Source organism: Microcebus murinus, chromosome 16 (genome assembly GCF_040939455.1).
Source record: "Microcebus murinus isolate Inina chromosome 16, M.murinus_Inina_mat1.0, whole genome shotgun sequence".
Taxonomy (NCBI): Eukaryota; Metazoa; Chordata; class Mammalia; order Primates; family Cheirogaleidae; genus Microcebus; species Microcebus murinus.
In genome coordinates, this window is record NC_134119.1 from 41,447,545 (window position 1) to 41,464,692 (window position 17,148).

The 17,148-nt window shown below is 40.7% G+C and overlaps 1 protein-coding gene and 1 pseudogene across 8 annotated transcripts in view; one reads left to right on the plus strand and one right to left on the minus strand.

Annotated features, from left to right (window-relative positions):
- Positions 1-16,996, minus strand: part of DZANK1 (double zinc ribbon and ankyrin repeat domains 1) — a 79,563-nt gene extending 62,567 nt beyond the window's left edge. Inside the window, exons 1-6 of one of the 8 annotated variants that reach the window (XM_020282023.2) lie at positions 16,907-16,996; positions 14,942-15,055; positions 14,021-14,174; positions 3,367-3,496; positions 1,846-1,942; positions 750-874 (exon numbers count right to left, since the gene is read on the minus strand). In XM_020282023.2, coding sequence (XP_020137612.2) covers positions 750-874; positions 1,846-1,942; positions 3,367-3,496; positions 14,021-14,174; positions 14,942-15,050 — 615 coding nt within the window. In that variant the 5' untranslated portion in view covers positions 15,051-15,055; positions 16,907-16,996. The other 7 variants (XM_020282022.2, XM_020282021.2, XM_012780043.3 and 4 more) reach the window with 7 other exon arrangements.
- LOC105879674 (small ribosomal subunit protein uS17 pseudogene) lies at positions 8,071-8,532 on the plus strand (annotated as a pseudogene).
- Positions 16,997-17,148: the final 152 nt, after the last annotated feature.

Here is a 17,148-nt window from a genome sequence, read left to right on the forward strand (position 1 = left end):
TGTTCCCCTCTTCTCCTTCCACAGTCTAATCTCCATGTAGTGGCCAAAGAGAAACCTTTAAATGTAAATGGGGATCATATTTTATCTTCCAGATAGATTCCCTTTACAGCCAGAATAAGATCTAAGCTCCTTATAGGCAGATTAGCATCTGTGACTTTCAATCATGTCTGCCCATTAGAATCACTTGGGGTGTATTTAAAAAGAAAAAATCATGCCCAGGCCTACATCAGACCAATTAAATCAGAATTTGCAAGGTTATGTCTCTGGGATTGGTTTGAAGTTCCTCTGGTGATTCTAACTTGCATGCAGCTATGTCTGAGAACCACAACTCTAAGTACTCTGGTCCCAGCCACCTTCCACCTCCTCTCCCACCTTGTTCATCATGCCCGAGAATGTGCATTTCAAGGAAGCTCCAATGTGATGCTGATGCTGAGGTTCTGGGGACTACACTTTGATAACCATAGTCCCTTCCATCTCTTTATCCAGTTTCATCTTTTTCATGACACTTATTGCTGTTTTAAGGTTTTTTTTTAATTATTTACTTATTTATTATCTGTCTGCCCCCAACCCCAATAAAATGTAAGCCTTATGAATATAGGGATTTTTCTTGTCCAACACGATATTCCCAGAACAGGAACAGTGCCTGGTCCATGGTCAAAAATCTAGGAGATGATGCCTTAAAGTATTTCATGGGAAGCATTAAAAACATAGAGGGCATTTTGGTACTAAAGAGTATCCTTAGAAGTTACCTGGGGCTGGCGTGTAGAGGGTCTAGACCTTGATGCTTCATGGTAAGCTGGGATTTCCATTGGACTTCCTGAGAAGCGAAGATCTTTCAAAGTTCTAGGGTCACTTCTTTCACCTACCTCGAGGTCTACAATTATATTAAAAACATTGTTCTCTGAGCATCTGTAATTATATATTATCACACAAAGATGTCTTCCTAGTTGGAAACCTTTTCATAAACGACCACTGTCATCACATTCTTTCCCTAGAAATAACAATTATATAAAGACCCACACACACTCAGTTAATTAGGACCAAGAAAAAAAAAATAATTCCCGACTGAGAAAATAATCTTCCACATTACATTCTACAACATTCCACAACAGTCTGGGAAAACAGACAGATCAATCCAATGGTGAGGTTAGCAGGAAACATTCCTCCCATGGACACACTGCAGTGGTTAAATGTCTTAATAGCCCTCTCTTTGAGTGACTACTGCTTTCTTACTAAGAAAAAAACCTTGTTCTCTAAAATCACAGATAATCAGAAACTTTATTGTTTGAAATTCTATCAGTAAGAATGAAACATCCAACTCTTTCCTGGAGGACCTAAGTCGCATGACATAGAGAAGCAACCCTGGTGCAAAGATAAGGGTTTCTGAATACAACATTTCATGTGCATCTTTGTAGTTTCCAAGGCAACAGAACCCTGAATCCCCTTCACAGTCCATACCTCATCTTACCACTTACCACTTCACACCCAGCCCAGCTTTGCTTTGAGCCTATCAAAACTCTTTCATTTAAATTTTACCCAAACTCCACCCTGCCCCCAAACCCTACAAGTACAACTTTTCCTTTATGGTGAGATGTCCATGGTTCCCTGGCATGTGGTCTCCCTGTTTGAAATGAATCAATAAATCTCACTTTGTCGGATGGTTTATTTATCCCTTGTAGTCTTAAACTGTTAGCTGGAACAGCACTAAAATTCAGATTATTGTATAGCCTACTTTCCTATTCCAGTGTTCCTTATTCCAACACTTCTGTGGACAAGAAAACATGCAGCAAACCTGTTAGGTGGGTTTAGAATACTAAACCTTGCCTTTGTTCTGTGGTATCATACCTGGAAACTTTCTAAAGTTAACATTCCAACTATGTTTGTTTTCAGTGTTCTTATGTTTCTTCTTCAGTTTTGATCCAACAATTCCATTTTTTAATTCCTAGGAATAAATGGCATATCAATTACTTGATTATGCCCACTTACAATGTGAAAATTTAAAGTTCTTTGAAAGAGACAGGGTCATGGCATGTATTTCTTACTTGAAAGTGTTTACAGTAGTTTTTACAAATTGATCCCTGTTTCACTTTACTCTGGAAACACATAGCTTTGTGGGCTGGGCTGCTTGGTTAGCAACACATCTGGATGGTAGCCCCACCAGGCTAAATGGCCAAGACAGGAGGAAAGAAGCAGCACATGTATGCAATCATGGGAGTCTGAGTAATAACAGATGAGTAATAACCAGATCCAGGTGGCAAAGATAGGATGGGGCCAGACCAAGATAGGACTTCTCTCCACTACCTGCCTGCACACAGTCCTTGAACACTCTTCTCTCTGGACTTTCTTCTCCACAGACTTCATCTTTGCAAGCCTCAGCACCTGCCGACACATGTGGGCTCAGCCTCTGCTGGCTGCCCCTGCCAGTCTAGATCCCTGCCTTGATCACATTTGGGCCCCACCCTGTGCCTAAACCCACTGCTTTGGTCACACGGTATCCCTTCTGGCCTTAGGTCCACCGTTGGGCTTAAGGGATACCCCCCAAAATTCCTCTGTCACTCCCAAGATCCAAATAGCTGAGATCTCTTGGTCAGTTGCCTTACCCCAGTCTAGCCCAGCCTGTGGCCCTACTCCTGAATCCATCTCACTAATGCCCAAATCCAGGGACTAAAGTTTCAAACATCCTGTTTAGTTAGGTCTAGTTGGCTCTCCAAAGAGGTGAGGCTTTGCAGATAACGAGAGGTAAAGATTTGAACCCAATAGAAGTCTATGCCCATTGAGGACTTCTACTAGCCTGATGTATCTATTCAACAAATATACACTTGCCATCTTCCCTTGCCTACCCCTGTGCAAGGCAAGGAGGACAATGGCCATGCCCTCTGCCACCTTAGAACTCAGTGCATGGGGATGATAGATAAGCAATGAAGTAATCCCATATTCAAAGCAGTTTATAAAAGGAGAAGGTCTGGGTGCCAGGGTAGCAGTGATAGAGCACAGCACAGTTTAGTCTAGTTGGAGTATATGTTGGGGGTGGGGGAGTAGAGACAAACAAGAGAGGCTGACCAAGGACAGAAGCTGATTACTTGGATGGCATGCTAAAGGGTTCTGCTTTCTTCAGCAGGTAAGAGACAGACACTGAGGACACTGGAGTGTGGGCCAGTGATACCGGATAGGAATTCTAATCTTCAGGGTAGATGCGGGAGTGACAAGGGGCTCAGAAATTACTGAAGATGCTTTGCAATGATTGATCCTGACTTCTATTGTAAAGATCTGACGGTGAGTAGAGGTGATGTAATGACAGGGAAGACGTGCCTACTGAGATAAAAGGAACCAAGAACACAGGGACAAGATAAATAATTATAATCTTACCGTTTCATTACTCGCCTGCTTCGATGAAGCTTTGAGAACATTTTCAACACTGTCTTCCGAAGGCTCTATATTTGGTGGTTCACAGTCTACCTGAAACATCTTTGTTACAATGCCACTCTGTCTTCCATCTCTGAAAATTATTTAAAAAGGAAAACGTCTGTGTTACACAAAGCCAAAGAAAAGGTGGCTAGCAATTAAGATGACTTTATCAAAGTCCCTTAGTCTAGCTACTAAATTTATTATATTTCAAATTGGAGAGATCAAAATAAAATTCCTTACCTCATTCCATCAGGATTATCTATTGCTGTGTAACAAACCACTCCAAAACACAGTGCCTTAAAATACAACTTGTGGATTCACTGGGCTCAGCTGGGCAGCTCTCATTTGAGCTCTTTCATATTGTTACAGTCAGATATCAGCAGGGGTGGAGTCAATCAAAGGCTCAACTGGGCTGGATGTCCAAGATGGCTTGTTTCCTCATATATGCAGAGTCTAGGCTGGGATAACTGGAACAGCTGGGGGCTCGCCAGTCATCTCTCTAGCTCTGTCAGTCTCTGTCTCTCTCTGTCTCTCTGTCCGTCCCTCCTTCTACATGTGGTTAGCTTGGGCTTCCTCACAGAATGGAAGTCTCAGGTAGTCAAACTTCCTACACAGTGGCTGGCTTCCTCGAGCTGTTTATGTTGCAAGAAACCAAAGCAGAAACTGGAACGCTTCTTGTGATCTTAGCGGTCATTGGCATCATTCTATTCTATTGGTCAAAGTAAGCATTCTATTGGTCAAAAGTAAGTCATAGGGCCAGCAGAAAGGCCACAAAATGGCATGAACATTGGGAGGCTTGGTTCATTGGCAGTCATTTTTGGAGATTATCTACCACATTTATCATAAAGATATTGTACCGTAAGGATCAAACTATTCTAAAACAAAAAATACAGTTACCTAGGTACCATTCCATGTGACTCAAGAGCATTTTCCTTATCTCAGGTGTAGGCAGCATAATACATGCTGCTCTCGTAGATTTTGTAACTGTTATTCCTCAAATACTATCATGTTTTCAAATATTCATAATATTTCACAATCAGTCTTGTTTTTCTTTGATGCAAAAGGAGTTCCATGATAGAATAATGTAGAAGTGCCTGGGACTAAAAACTAGTGCTAATTTCATCTCAGTAACAGTAGCTCACCTATCCTCTTTATTTTTTTAACAGCTTTATTGAGGTATAATTTACATGACATAAAATTCACCTGTATTAAGTATCTAGTTCAATGAGATTTAGTAAATTCATAAAATTGTGCAACTATCACTGCAATCCACTTTGAAATACCTCCACTACCCAAAAGAACTTCCTTGTGCCTGTGTGTAGTCACTACTTACTACCACCCATTTCAGCCAATCACCAATTTGCTTTCTATCTCTACAGTTTTGCCTTTTCTAGAAATTTAACATAAGTGTAATTACAGAAATGTAGTCATCTTACATGTCTGTCTTCTTTCATTTATCATTTGTTTCTTTTAGGGGACAGGGTCTTGCTCTGTCTCCCAGGCTAGAGTGCAGTAGTGTCATCATAGCTCACTGCAAGCTCAAACTCCTGGGCTCAAGTAATCCTCCTGCCTCAGCCTCTCAAGTAGCTGAGACTACAGGCGTGCACCGCCTTGCCTGGCTAATTTTTCTACTCTTTGTAGAGACCAGGTCTTGCTTTTGCTCAGGCTGGTCTCGAACTCCTGGCCTCAAGCGATCCTCCTGTCTCAGCTTCTCAAAGGACTAGGATTAAAGGCATGAGCCACTGCACCTGGCTTCATTTATCATTTTTTTTTTTTTGAGGTTTTCCATGTGGTTGCAACTTGTTCATTTTTATTGAGTAGTACTCCATTTTATGGATATACCACAATTTGTTTATCCATGTCCCAGTTGCTGGTCATTGGATTATTTCTATTTCAGGGCTATTATGAATAATGCTGCTATGAACATTCACATGGAAGTCTTTGTGTGGACATTTTAATTTCTCTTGGACAGATACCTAAGAGTGGAATTGCTGGGTCACATGGTAAGTATACGTTAAACTTTTTAGAAACTGCCAAACTGTGGCTGTTCCATTTTACATTCCCACCAGCATCATCTGAAAGTTCCACTTGCCCTACATACTCATTGACATTTTATATTGTCAGCCTTGTTGATGGCCTGCACTCTTGATCATCTTCTCTGTGGGTATCTGCTTGATATGTATCTCTTGTGTGTCAAAATATAGGGTTGGCTGTTGTAACACAACTAAAATAATAGTGGCTTAAACAAGACAGAACCAACACGGGGTGAGCAGTCCATAGCTGGCACAAGGTGTCATGGTGACAGGGGCATGATATCAAGTTTCTACCTTGCCACTCCCCCATTCCTGGGACATTGCACTTGACCTCATGACCCAACATGGCTGACAACCACATCTGCATTCCAGCCAGTGGAACGCAGGACCCACCTCTTCCCTTTAAAGGCACAATCTGGAAGTTGAACACATCACTTCTACCTATATTCACTGGCCACAGCCTGGTGACATGCCTCTAGCTAGGTGCAAGGGGTACTGGGAAATATCGTCTAGGCAACCATGTGTCTGATTAAAAAATTACGATCTAGAAGGGAAAAACAGACACTGGGAGACAGCCAGCAGCCTCTCCACATCACCATGACCGTACCTGGTGTATTTATTTGATATGTTTAACCCTCACCCCCACTCACTTGTATTGAAAGCTCACAGCTGCAACCCAGGTTTCCTATGTTATCCTCTCTATGTGATTATGGCTCCCTGATTACTCACAGCCAGTGATTCTGTTTGATTTGTTTGAATTTTGAAAATTCATACTTTTTTCATTTCTAATTATCTGCTTTCCTCAGTGTTCTTTGTCTGCTTTGCTCTTATTGATTTTCATATCGGTCTTTGGTATCTGTTTTTTGTATCTGTTTTTTTTTTTTTTTTTTTTTTTTTTTTGAGACAGAGTCTCGCTTTGTTGTCCAGGCTAGAGTGAGTGCCGTGGCGTCAGCCTAGCTCACAGCAACCTCAAACTCCTGGGCTTGAGTGATCCTTCTGCCTCAGCCTCCCGAGTAGCTGGGACTACAGGCATGCGCCACCATGCCCGGCTAATTTTATATATATATATCAGTTGGCCAATTAATTTCTTTCTATTTATAGTAGAGACGGGGTCTCGCTCTTGCTCAGGCTGGTTTTGAACTCCTGACCTTGAGCAATCCGCCCGCCTCGGCCTCCCAAGAGCTAGGATTACAGGCGTGAGCCACAGCGCCCGGCCTTGTATCTGTTTTTATTAGTATTTCTTCAGCAACTTCTTAGATTAATTACCTGCCCATTTTTTATATTTCATAAAATTCTTGAACCTTTAATAAGTGTCCACAGTCCTAAAATTCTTTATGTACTCAGAAATGTATAAACATCATTCCAAAACAGTTGAAATATGTTTAACATTAAATATAGAAATTTTAAGCTACATTTTTAGAAGACAGAGAAAAAAATCTCAGAAATGTGTAATTCATCTAAACAGCCAATACCATATTGTGAATGACAATATTTAAGAAAGAACATACATGCTTGGCTTTCTGTGATCAGTGCATACTTCCATGTTCACTGGATGGAGTGACTCGCAAGTGGCTAAACTTTAGGGAAGCACTTTTTTTTTTTTTTGAAACAGGGTCTTGTTTCTCTGTTGCCCGTGGCAGAGCACAGTGGCATCATCATAGCTCACTGCAACCTCAAAGTCCTGGGCTCAAGTGATCCTCCTGCCTCAGCCTTTAGAGTAGCTGGGAATAAAGGTATGTACTACTATGCCCACGTATTACAACACTCAGCTAATATTTCTTTCTTTCTTGTTTTCTTTGTAGAGATAGGGTCTCGCTATGTTGTTCAGGCTGGTCTCCAACTCCTGGCCTCAAGCAATCCCTCCCACCTCGACCTCTCAAAGTGCTAGGATTATAGGTGTAAGCCACCATGACAGACCAAGAAGCACTTTAAAAAAAATAATAACAACACCATATTTATAGATTCATAAATCTGGATGCAGATAGAGATGATCTTTTAGACAAAGCACTTGCTTAACACAGTCACCTCAGCATCCATCTCATCTGCCTTTTCACCTTTGGCCCCAGTTCTGCTGAAATCCAAGATCCACTGTCTTCCTTGTTAGCACACTTCCCAGAAAGCACGAACATCTCCATCCAGGGATCATTCAACTCCTGGATGATAGCTGGGCTCCCTGGATGTGCCATTACGACCCTAGCAAGGTCACATGAGTAGAAGCCTGGTTCTCATCTACTTGTTCTGCCCCTCTAAGGTCCAGGTTGTCTGCCCCACCACAGCTGGTCCTTCCTTGGGGACCCAGCTAAGGCATTCACCCAGGGACTCTGTCTCAGCCAACAGCAGCCCAAAGACTAGCTTAAACTGCCTGATAAATAGAAGGATTTAATCCTGATTATAATCCAAAAAAAGGATTAGGTTTGGGGTTGGAGTTATAAATCCTACTCAGAGCCCAAACTGCATTTGAAACACAGGTTAACTTTTGTTAGGGCTGAATTAGAGACACTAAAGATATATATCTAGGAATACCAACAAAGTACATCTGGCATAAAAAAAAAAATCAGTATAGCTGTATCCCCACAAAGATTACCAGGCCCTCAGTAGACACCAAACCTCTTTCCCTCCGATGGCTGAAAATATGGCCAACATTCACACTGAGCATGCCTACCAAAAGCAGCCCACCACCTTTCCAAACGAGAGGGTCCTGCTAGGAGACACTAGCAAGGAGAAGCTCCCGCTGTACTACAAGAGCATATCTGGCCTTCAAGACTCCCAGAGAGGCCACTGAGGGCACCCACATTGACAAGAAATGCCCCATCACTGGTAACTTCTCCAACCAAGGGCAGATGCCATCTGGTGTGGTGACTAAGATAAAGATGAAGAGGACAACTGTCATCCACTAGGACTTACCTCCACTACACCCGCAAGTACGATTTCTTTGAGAAACACCACAAGAACATGTCTCCCTGCTTTAAGAACATTCACATGGGCAACATTGTCACAGTGGGCATGTGCCAGCCCCTTGAGCAAGATGGTGGGCTTCGACATGCTCAAGGTCACCAAGGCAGCTGGCACCAAGAAGCAATTCCAGAAGTTCTGAGACTGGATGGCTGCCCACTCCCCAAAATGAAATAAAGTCATTTTCTCATTCAATAAAATAAAATAAAACAACAGAACGTGAATGATTGCAAGGAAGTTATGAAGCTGGATCTGTAGGAATTCCAGTGTGATCTAGGTCAGGTTTTGTCAACCTATTGAAAGGTATTGAATAAAAATAATGGTCGTGGCTGGGCGCGGTGGCTCACGCCTATAATCCTAGCACTCTGGGAGGCCGAGGCAGGCGAGGCAGGCGGATTGCTCAAGGTCAGGAGTTCGAAACCAGCCTGAGCAAGAGCAAGACCCTGTCTCTACTATAAATAGAAAGAAATTAATTGGCCTTAGACCACCCTGCTTTCCAAACCCATAAACATCCCTGAGCCTTCTGGAAGGCGGATTTGAGAGCTCTTCTCCCACCTCCTCAATCAGTAGCCTTGCAATTAAATCCTTTCTCTTTTGCAAAATCCATTCCACAGTGATTGATTTACTGTGCGTGGGCAGAATGGACCTGGGCCTGGCCAGTAACATAGGACAGCTTTTACCTCTGTCCAGCTTCATTTATTGTGATGCCCAGATAAGGTCAGTGATAGGGAGAACCATGTAAGTTCATTGCTAAAACACTATAAAACGATGTTATCCTGAGAGAGGAAGTTCCTGACCAGAAAGGAGGCTTTTAAAGAAGGCAGATATCAGAAAGTTTACAGGCCCTGGACTAGATCATTAGCATGGACCATCACTGACTGACAACTCTGTCCTCTTCCTCTTCCTGAGATGGTCCTGAGTTCCTGGCCCTTCTTGTCCACCTATGTTCTGTACTGACCATTCTCTGATGTAGAATTCACAGACATATATATGGGCACATTAAAGCACATATATGACAATGTCCTTTTTCCTTTTATTCTAGAATACTCTTTAATAAAAATATCTTTCTAACAAGTTGTATCAGGCTAGGTGCAGTGGTTCAGACCTATAATCCTAGCACTTTGGGAGCCCTAGGTAGGAGGATCACCTCAGGCCAGGAGTTCGAAACCAGCCTGAGTGATGCAGTAAGAACCCTGCCTCTACAGAAAATAGAAAAATTAGCTGGGTGTTGTAGTGCAAGCCTATAGTCCCAGCTACTCTGGAGGCTGAGGCAGGAGGATAGTTTGAGCCCGAGAGATGAAGGCTGAGGTGAGCTATGATGACATCATTACATTCTAGGCTGAGCAAGAGAGCAAGACCCTGTCTCAAAAAAAAAAAAAAAAAAAAGTTGTGTCAAATTTCTATAAATGGAAACATTTTTTCCATAGGTTTATATCAGCTGTTGTCAATCTTGCTTGTATACTGAAATTACATGGAAAATTTAAATATACTGATGCCTTGGTCCCACCCTAAGAGATTATTTTTAATTGGTCAGGATGTGACCTGGGATAGGGATTCTGCAAAGCTCCCTGAGTGATTCTAATGTCCACTTGTGGTGCATTGTTACAACAAGGCACCATACCTCCCAGTACTCATGTCCTTGTAGAATCCCCTCCACACTGACTTTGGGTTTGGCCATGTGACTTTCTTTGGCCAATGAAACATTAGCAAATATGACACAAGCAGAGACTAGAAAAATGTCTGCAACTTGGGGCTTGCCCTTTCTCTTGCTGTTTTTTTTTTTAATTTAATTTTATTTTTTTATTCTTTTTTAAATTATTTATTTTTTTCATTTTTTTTCTCTTTTGTCTCAACCACACTGGAATGCATCTCTTACTGTTTCTGGAACTGAGATACCAAGTCAGAAAATTCAGGCTAGTCTGCCGGAGACACAGGGCTCAGCTGACAGTTGGAACCAACTACCACACATGTGAGTCAAGCTTTCTTAGATCATAAAGCTCAAGATGAGTCAAAAAATGACTACAACATTAGTGATTCCAGGCAAGACCTGCAGATGAACTGCCATGCTTAATGCACATCAAAATGCTAAACCACAGAATAATGAATAAAATGGCTATTTTTTAAAAGCACTAAGTTTTAAAGAGCAGTTATTTATGTAGCAATGGCTGACTGATTCAGCAATCAAGGCTGAGAAGCATGGGTTATATCATAATTTCAGAGAGCCTTTATTTATTATATATTCTTTGTTTATTATCACAAAAGTAATGATCATTGACAAATTTTGGAAGCTACAAAAATTATCAGGAAGAAAAAAACACACTGAGAAAAGCATCTTAAGAGCAATCTATTTCCCATTTTGCAGAATTCACTGACCATCCTTCCTACAGACAGTCTGCTGGCCCACCCTGCTTCTCTGACCCTGCAACATCAGCTCTGACCTGTGTTTCCTGGGTTTCTACCATGCCAGCTCACCCTAAAAAGACTTTCAGGCAGCCAGGTGTGCTTGTAATCCCAGCTACTGAATCGCTCAAGCGATTCTGAGGCAGGAGAATCGCTTGAGCCCAGAGACCAGTCTGGGTAAAACGAGACCTGGTCTCAATTAAACAAATATTTTAAAACAAAAACTTCCAGGGTGCCAGCCCCCACAAGATGTGTGCACTAATTCCTTACTTGTATTTCAGAAATCATGAGAAATGGGCCAGATCCTGGGCCCCTAGTCTGCTCATTCCTGAGTAGGAAATACCTGATGGTGTGAGGGGACTCCTGATCTTAAAGGGGATTATTTTGGGGCCCTTCTCCTGAACTGGAAGGCTAACACGTATACAGAGCTGATTTGGGCTTGGCATCCTGACTATCGGGACATTGCCATATTCTCAATATATCCCTTTTGTTCATGTCCCTATGTGGCTCTTAGTATTTACCCATGCTTTGGGCATTACTGTCCCACTTTGGTATAATAAATTACTAGCAACCCTAACCCCAAAGCTACAGAGGGAATTCTGCGTTTCTGACAAGTTATAAATGCTCCCTCATGTTTCAATCTATTCCAGTGGTTATCACTGAAGTACCAATGTTGACAAACTCTGACAAGGGCTCAGATTCTGAAAAGGGCAGGTGGGGTGGTTAGAATATATACCACTTGTGTGTTTGCCCAGTGATACAGGACACAATCGGGGGCTCAGTCTGCAGATATCTTTTGTAAAAATCTGTTTCCCAAAAATCACTTTAGTGCCAGACATTAGGTTATTACTTACCAGTATTTTGTGTTTAAACTTTTTTCCTCCTCCTCTGATTAACTATTCCTCATAATAAAATTTTATTACTATTTCTTTTAATAAATTTATATTTTAGTAAAAATATTTATTAAAAAAGCAAACATATATGATTGTATCACCTGAGGCAATGACTGCTAATGTTTGGCATATTTTCTTCCAGTCTTTTCTCTATGTATTTTTAAACATAGTTAATATAATATAATAATCTAATTTTTTCACTTATAATATCATAAATATTTTCCTACATCACTCAAACCTTCAGGACCATAATTTTTCATCTTAATACATTAACGACCTTTAATTGTTATCAGCCTCATTTAAAGTCTTTTGTCTTCTATTAAGAAACAAATTACCTTAAGTACCTAAAAACAGGCTTGAATGAAGCAGTACAATTCCCATAAAGAATTATTTTATGGCAAATCTATAAAAGCACTCATTTTTTGAGTTGAAAACTCAAAATTTTTTTGCATAAATACTTTCTCTAAGATGAGCACATGTGAAATACCAACAGTACTTTTCAGAATAGACACTTAGTGGGCACAGAGCAGAATGGTGAGGACCATAAAGAATGACCTTATTTTTTTGTACCCACCCAGGAACACGCACACACAAAAAAAGGTAAAAAAAAAAAAAAAAAAGAATTACCTTATTTTTTAGACTCTTTTGAAAGCTTTATTAATGCCTTTGAATGACATAGTCATTAATTACTTCATTTTACTACTACCTGCAGCTTCTAAAAAGGCTTGCCTTACAGCATTAGGCACCAGAGTATGTAGCTTCTTTTAAAAACTGAGATGGCTTGTTTCTATAGAAGCGCTTTGGCAAGTGAGAAAAGGCTGCAAACTCAAATCTAATAAAGAATAATGGGCCGGGTGCTGTGGCTCACGCCTGTAATCCTAGCTCTTGGGAGGCCGAGGCGGGCGGATTGCTCGAGGTCAGGAGTTCAAAACCAGCCTGAGCGAGACCCCGTCTCTACTATAAATAGAAAGAAATTAATTGGCCAACTGATATATATATATATAAAAAAATTAGCCGGGCATGGTGGCGCATGCCTGTAGTCCCAGCTACCCGGGAGGCTGAGGCAGAAGGATCACTCGAGCCCAGGAGTTTGAGGTTGCTGTGAGCTAGGCTGACGCCACGGCACTCACTCTAGCCTGGGCAACAAAGTGAGACTCTGTCTCAAAAAAAAAAAAAAAAAAAAGAATAATGTATAGGCTGGGTGGGGTGGCTCAAGCCTGTAATCCTAGCACTTTGGGAGGCTAAGGTGGGAAGATCGCTTTAGAACAAGAGTTCAATCAGCCTGAGCAACGGCAAGACCTGAGACCCTGTCTGTCTTAAAAAATAGAAAAAATTAGCCAGATGCAGTGGCACGTGCTTCTAGCTCCAGCTGCTCGGGAAGCTGACGCAGGAGGCTCACTTGAGCCCAGGAGTTTGAGGTTGCAGTGACCTACCATGACACCACTGCACTCTAACTGGGAGACAGAGGGAGACTCTGTCTTCAAAAATTTTTTTAAAAAAGGAAGAATATATATAAAGGGGTTGTTTTATTTATTTCATTTTGTTTTATTATTGTTTTAATTTTCAGATGTCAAAACAATCATCTTTGGTGTAGAAGTCATAGTTTTCCTAAAAAAGCCATACACCAGTTCAGCCAGCAGGGGGAGCCTGGAGAGTGTTTTTAAAGTACCGTGACAAACCAGATGCTGTATTTGGTTTTGGGGTTTAAATGTGTTACCAAAATGTGATCAAACCTGTCTTGCTGGACAAGCCATACAGACTTTTCAAGGATTTGAGTTTTTTTCTAAAATACATGGTGAGGTTTTCCAAATTAAGTGGTGTTTCTATATTTGAAAATGGGAAAAAAGTCATTGAGTAGGAAAAAAAGGATAAAGAAAAAAATATGGTAGCTAATGTCCAACAAGTTGAAACAACAGTAGCCTTGAAATCCAATTAAGTCAATAGAAAAAGAAATATAGAATGACTGTGGTGGTGGTAGGCTGCATTCTGGGGAATAAAAGAACCGTCCACTAAACCTAGTATTGTCTTCAAAGCTAGATGAAATTCTTCAGAAGTCCCCAGCCCTGCAAAGGCTCTTCCTTCCAAAACCCCAATGTGGAATTCAAAATCAAAACAGAATTAATACATGTAACACTTCACTGAGCTGCACACTTATGGCTTGTGCATTTTACAGTATACCTCAATAAAACACAAATTTTACCTATATATGCTGAAATTAAAAGAACTTTTTCATTAGTATCTTTTTTATGCTGCATTGATCCTATTAGACAAAAAATAAAATTAGAACATAATGTTGTTATATTATAAATCAGTTTAATCAACATGCTCTTAACTTACTTAGAGACTGCAACAGCTTTAACTTGTATTTTCCCATTAGGCAGAGTAATAGGTTTTATATACTTAAATGTACTGTTTTCACCATAACCAATTTTCTTTAGAAATTCAGGTTTGCTGCCATCCAGGGTATAATATATGGTGACATCTGGGGTGTCTGAAAAATCCAAAATAGGATGAATGTAATTAACACCAAAGTAGCAAGTCCCTAAATAATGCCTATAGTTAGGTATTTAATGATATTTTTTATATAACAATAATTCAGTTTGTATATTCAATTATTGAAGTATTATAGTATATTAAATATACTAAATATGTATAAACATATTTAAGAGTTTGAAGAATAAATATTAGCAAGACAGAAATTCACTGCTTTGTTTCTATAATAATAGTTAAGATTTATTTTGTACACCTCACATATATGCCAACTCATTTAATCCTCACAATGGCTCCAAGTAGTAATTATTATCTTTATCTTACAATGAGGAAACTGAGACTCAAAAAGTCTAAGTAATGCACCCAAGATCACTAGAAGTAGTCAAAGCCAGGATTCAATCTCTAACCTGTCTGACCAAAAAAAGCCTCTGTTGGTAGGTCAAATTTATTATCCAAGCTAAATAATGAGCATCTTGGAAAAGTAAGGGGAAGCACTGGGACATCTTACCTTGGCTAACGTGAATCAAGGCATTGCTGCAACTACATACCTATACAAATCAAAGGTTGGTCAAAGCAAACTGTTTTAAGTTAAATATATACCACTCTATAATATATCAAAGTACAACACTGTTTCATATTTTGCAAGTTTTACAAAATTCCCAAAGTCCTAACTATAGAAAGCATACAAAGAGATAAAGCAGTAACCAGATGAGCACAAGGGATATGACAATGTTATTTTAAACAACTTCAAATACGTGTGATTCCTACCCGATTTCATTTCCAATAGTGTGTTGTTATCAATTTCATGGTTAGCTTTTCCAGGTTGAGGCACTCGCAGTGGTATGATCTGAGGGACACACACTGAACCAGCAGTCATTTTCTCTGCTTATATTAAAAAAAGAGAGATAAATTCCAACATGCACCTATATCTGAACACAAAAGCTAAAGAGCAGCATCTCATTTAAATGCAGCAAAACTAGTAAAAAACTAAAAACTGTTAATATGCTACCTACGAATATTATTTAATTTTAATTGAAATAATTTTACATTTCAGCTGTGTTTTTGCTGTTAAGTTCTCATGTGCGGTTTTGATTATCTAAATACCTACTTCTGAAAAAGGAGCATGAATGAATGAATGAGATGGTGGAATGGAATTACTTTAAATGGGCAAATTAAACAAATAAGGCAGAACAGAGACCACCACTAATATTCTGGCCTGAGTTCCTCTAGATTATCATTATCCTTTCCTGCTCTGGTTAGTGTGCCACCTCTCTTGGCTTCAGGGCACGTCATCACACAAAGAGAATACAAGAATACCACAAAATGTTGCAGATGTGGGGAACCTGCACTGCAGCCTTGCGGCCACAGGTGGCCTTCTGGATCCTTGAGTGCAGCCTTTTGAGTAAATCCAAATTTTACAGGATTAGGAATTTGCTCTGTAAAATTTGGATTCTGTTAAGTGGCTGCACTTGGGGATCTGGAGGGTCACATGTGGCCTTGAGGTTCACAGCCCTGCAATCATCACCACAGTGGTTCTTGAATTTGAAAGCTGCAAAGACACTTCACAAGGACTGCAGAGTACCATTTCTCAGCAGAAAGGACATTGGCATGAATATACACAGTGACCAACAAACACAAGTCTAACACTCCATCTAATGTATTTATAAATCATGGTAATTAACTACCAGTAGGGAGGCCTTATTGGTCTTGGGGGTGGGGCGAGGTTGTCATAATTTTTAATGCGTAGCAGATTTCAGGAAAAAAAAACAACCTTATCACAGCAACCATTTACATATCTGTATTGGCTTTTCAAATTTCAATGATTACAGATACATATACTTTACTCAATTAAAATCTCTACATTCATTCAATTTTTTCTTTTTTTTTTTTTCCCTTGTTTTTAGCCAGTACAATTTTAGGTGAATTCATTCAATTTTTATAGTCTACTTCTTGCTCTATTTTTTTTTTACAATATTCTATATATTATATAATCTTATTTGTCAATTTGTGGTTGAGCATTTAGACTATTTCTAGTTTCTTTTTAGTTTTGATTGTTGCAATTCTAATAATGCTGCTCTGAACATCTTTACAGTTTGAGTTTCGTCAGACCTTAGTACCAAATGTGGGATAAATAAATTTAAGGGGTGAACGTAATTGGATAATTCCAGAACGCGAGGGCCAAGAATATAAACTGCAGATACTGATAGCTCTGCAATAGCTCTGCAATAGCTCTGACAAAAATATGGCTAGGCTTGAGGGGACTCGCCCAATGTCGCATTTCCATTTACATGAGAGACAATTAAAATAAAAATAATTGAAAATTTCGTTCTTAAAAAAAAGAGAGAGAGAAAAATTAATTCTAAATAAAAATATGGCGGAGAGGGAGTAATTCGCGTACGTCACCTAGTAGCTGTCCTTGGGAAGCTGAGGTGGCCAGTGGGCCCCACGCGAAGGGAATGGAGAAAAAGGCCGATCCGCTAGGTCGACGGGGCAGCACGCAGTCAATAGCATCCCCCAACGCCCCCAATATCCTGCACCTAGACCACCCCCTCACCGCCCGGATCCGCAATCCCTGTCTAGTCCTCGCCCCTGCGCATCAAGGGCAGCCAGAGACGCCTGCATCCTTTCGGCTGGACTTAGGGAGACCCCCTTCCTTCTCCAGCCGCGAGGACGAAGATAGTAACCCCGAGGCACCTCCACCGCCCCCAACCCAGTACCTGGCTTCTCACCCACCGCCTCTTGCCTCCTTCTCCGCAGCCGCCTGAGTTACCACAGACGCAGCAAACCGCGCCCCACCCACTGGGAGCTGGACAGATGATTGGCAGAATCTCAGTTTCCTAGCAACCAACTCCGCCTCTGCGGCAGTGAGGAGACTGGTACCTGCCTTTCCCAGGGCTTTACCGCAGGCATCCAAGAATATGCCTTCACGGAGGTCGATAATTACTAAAAGCTGGGGTCCCCGCTCAGAATAAGGG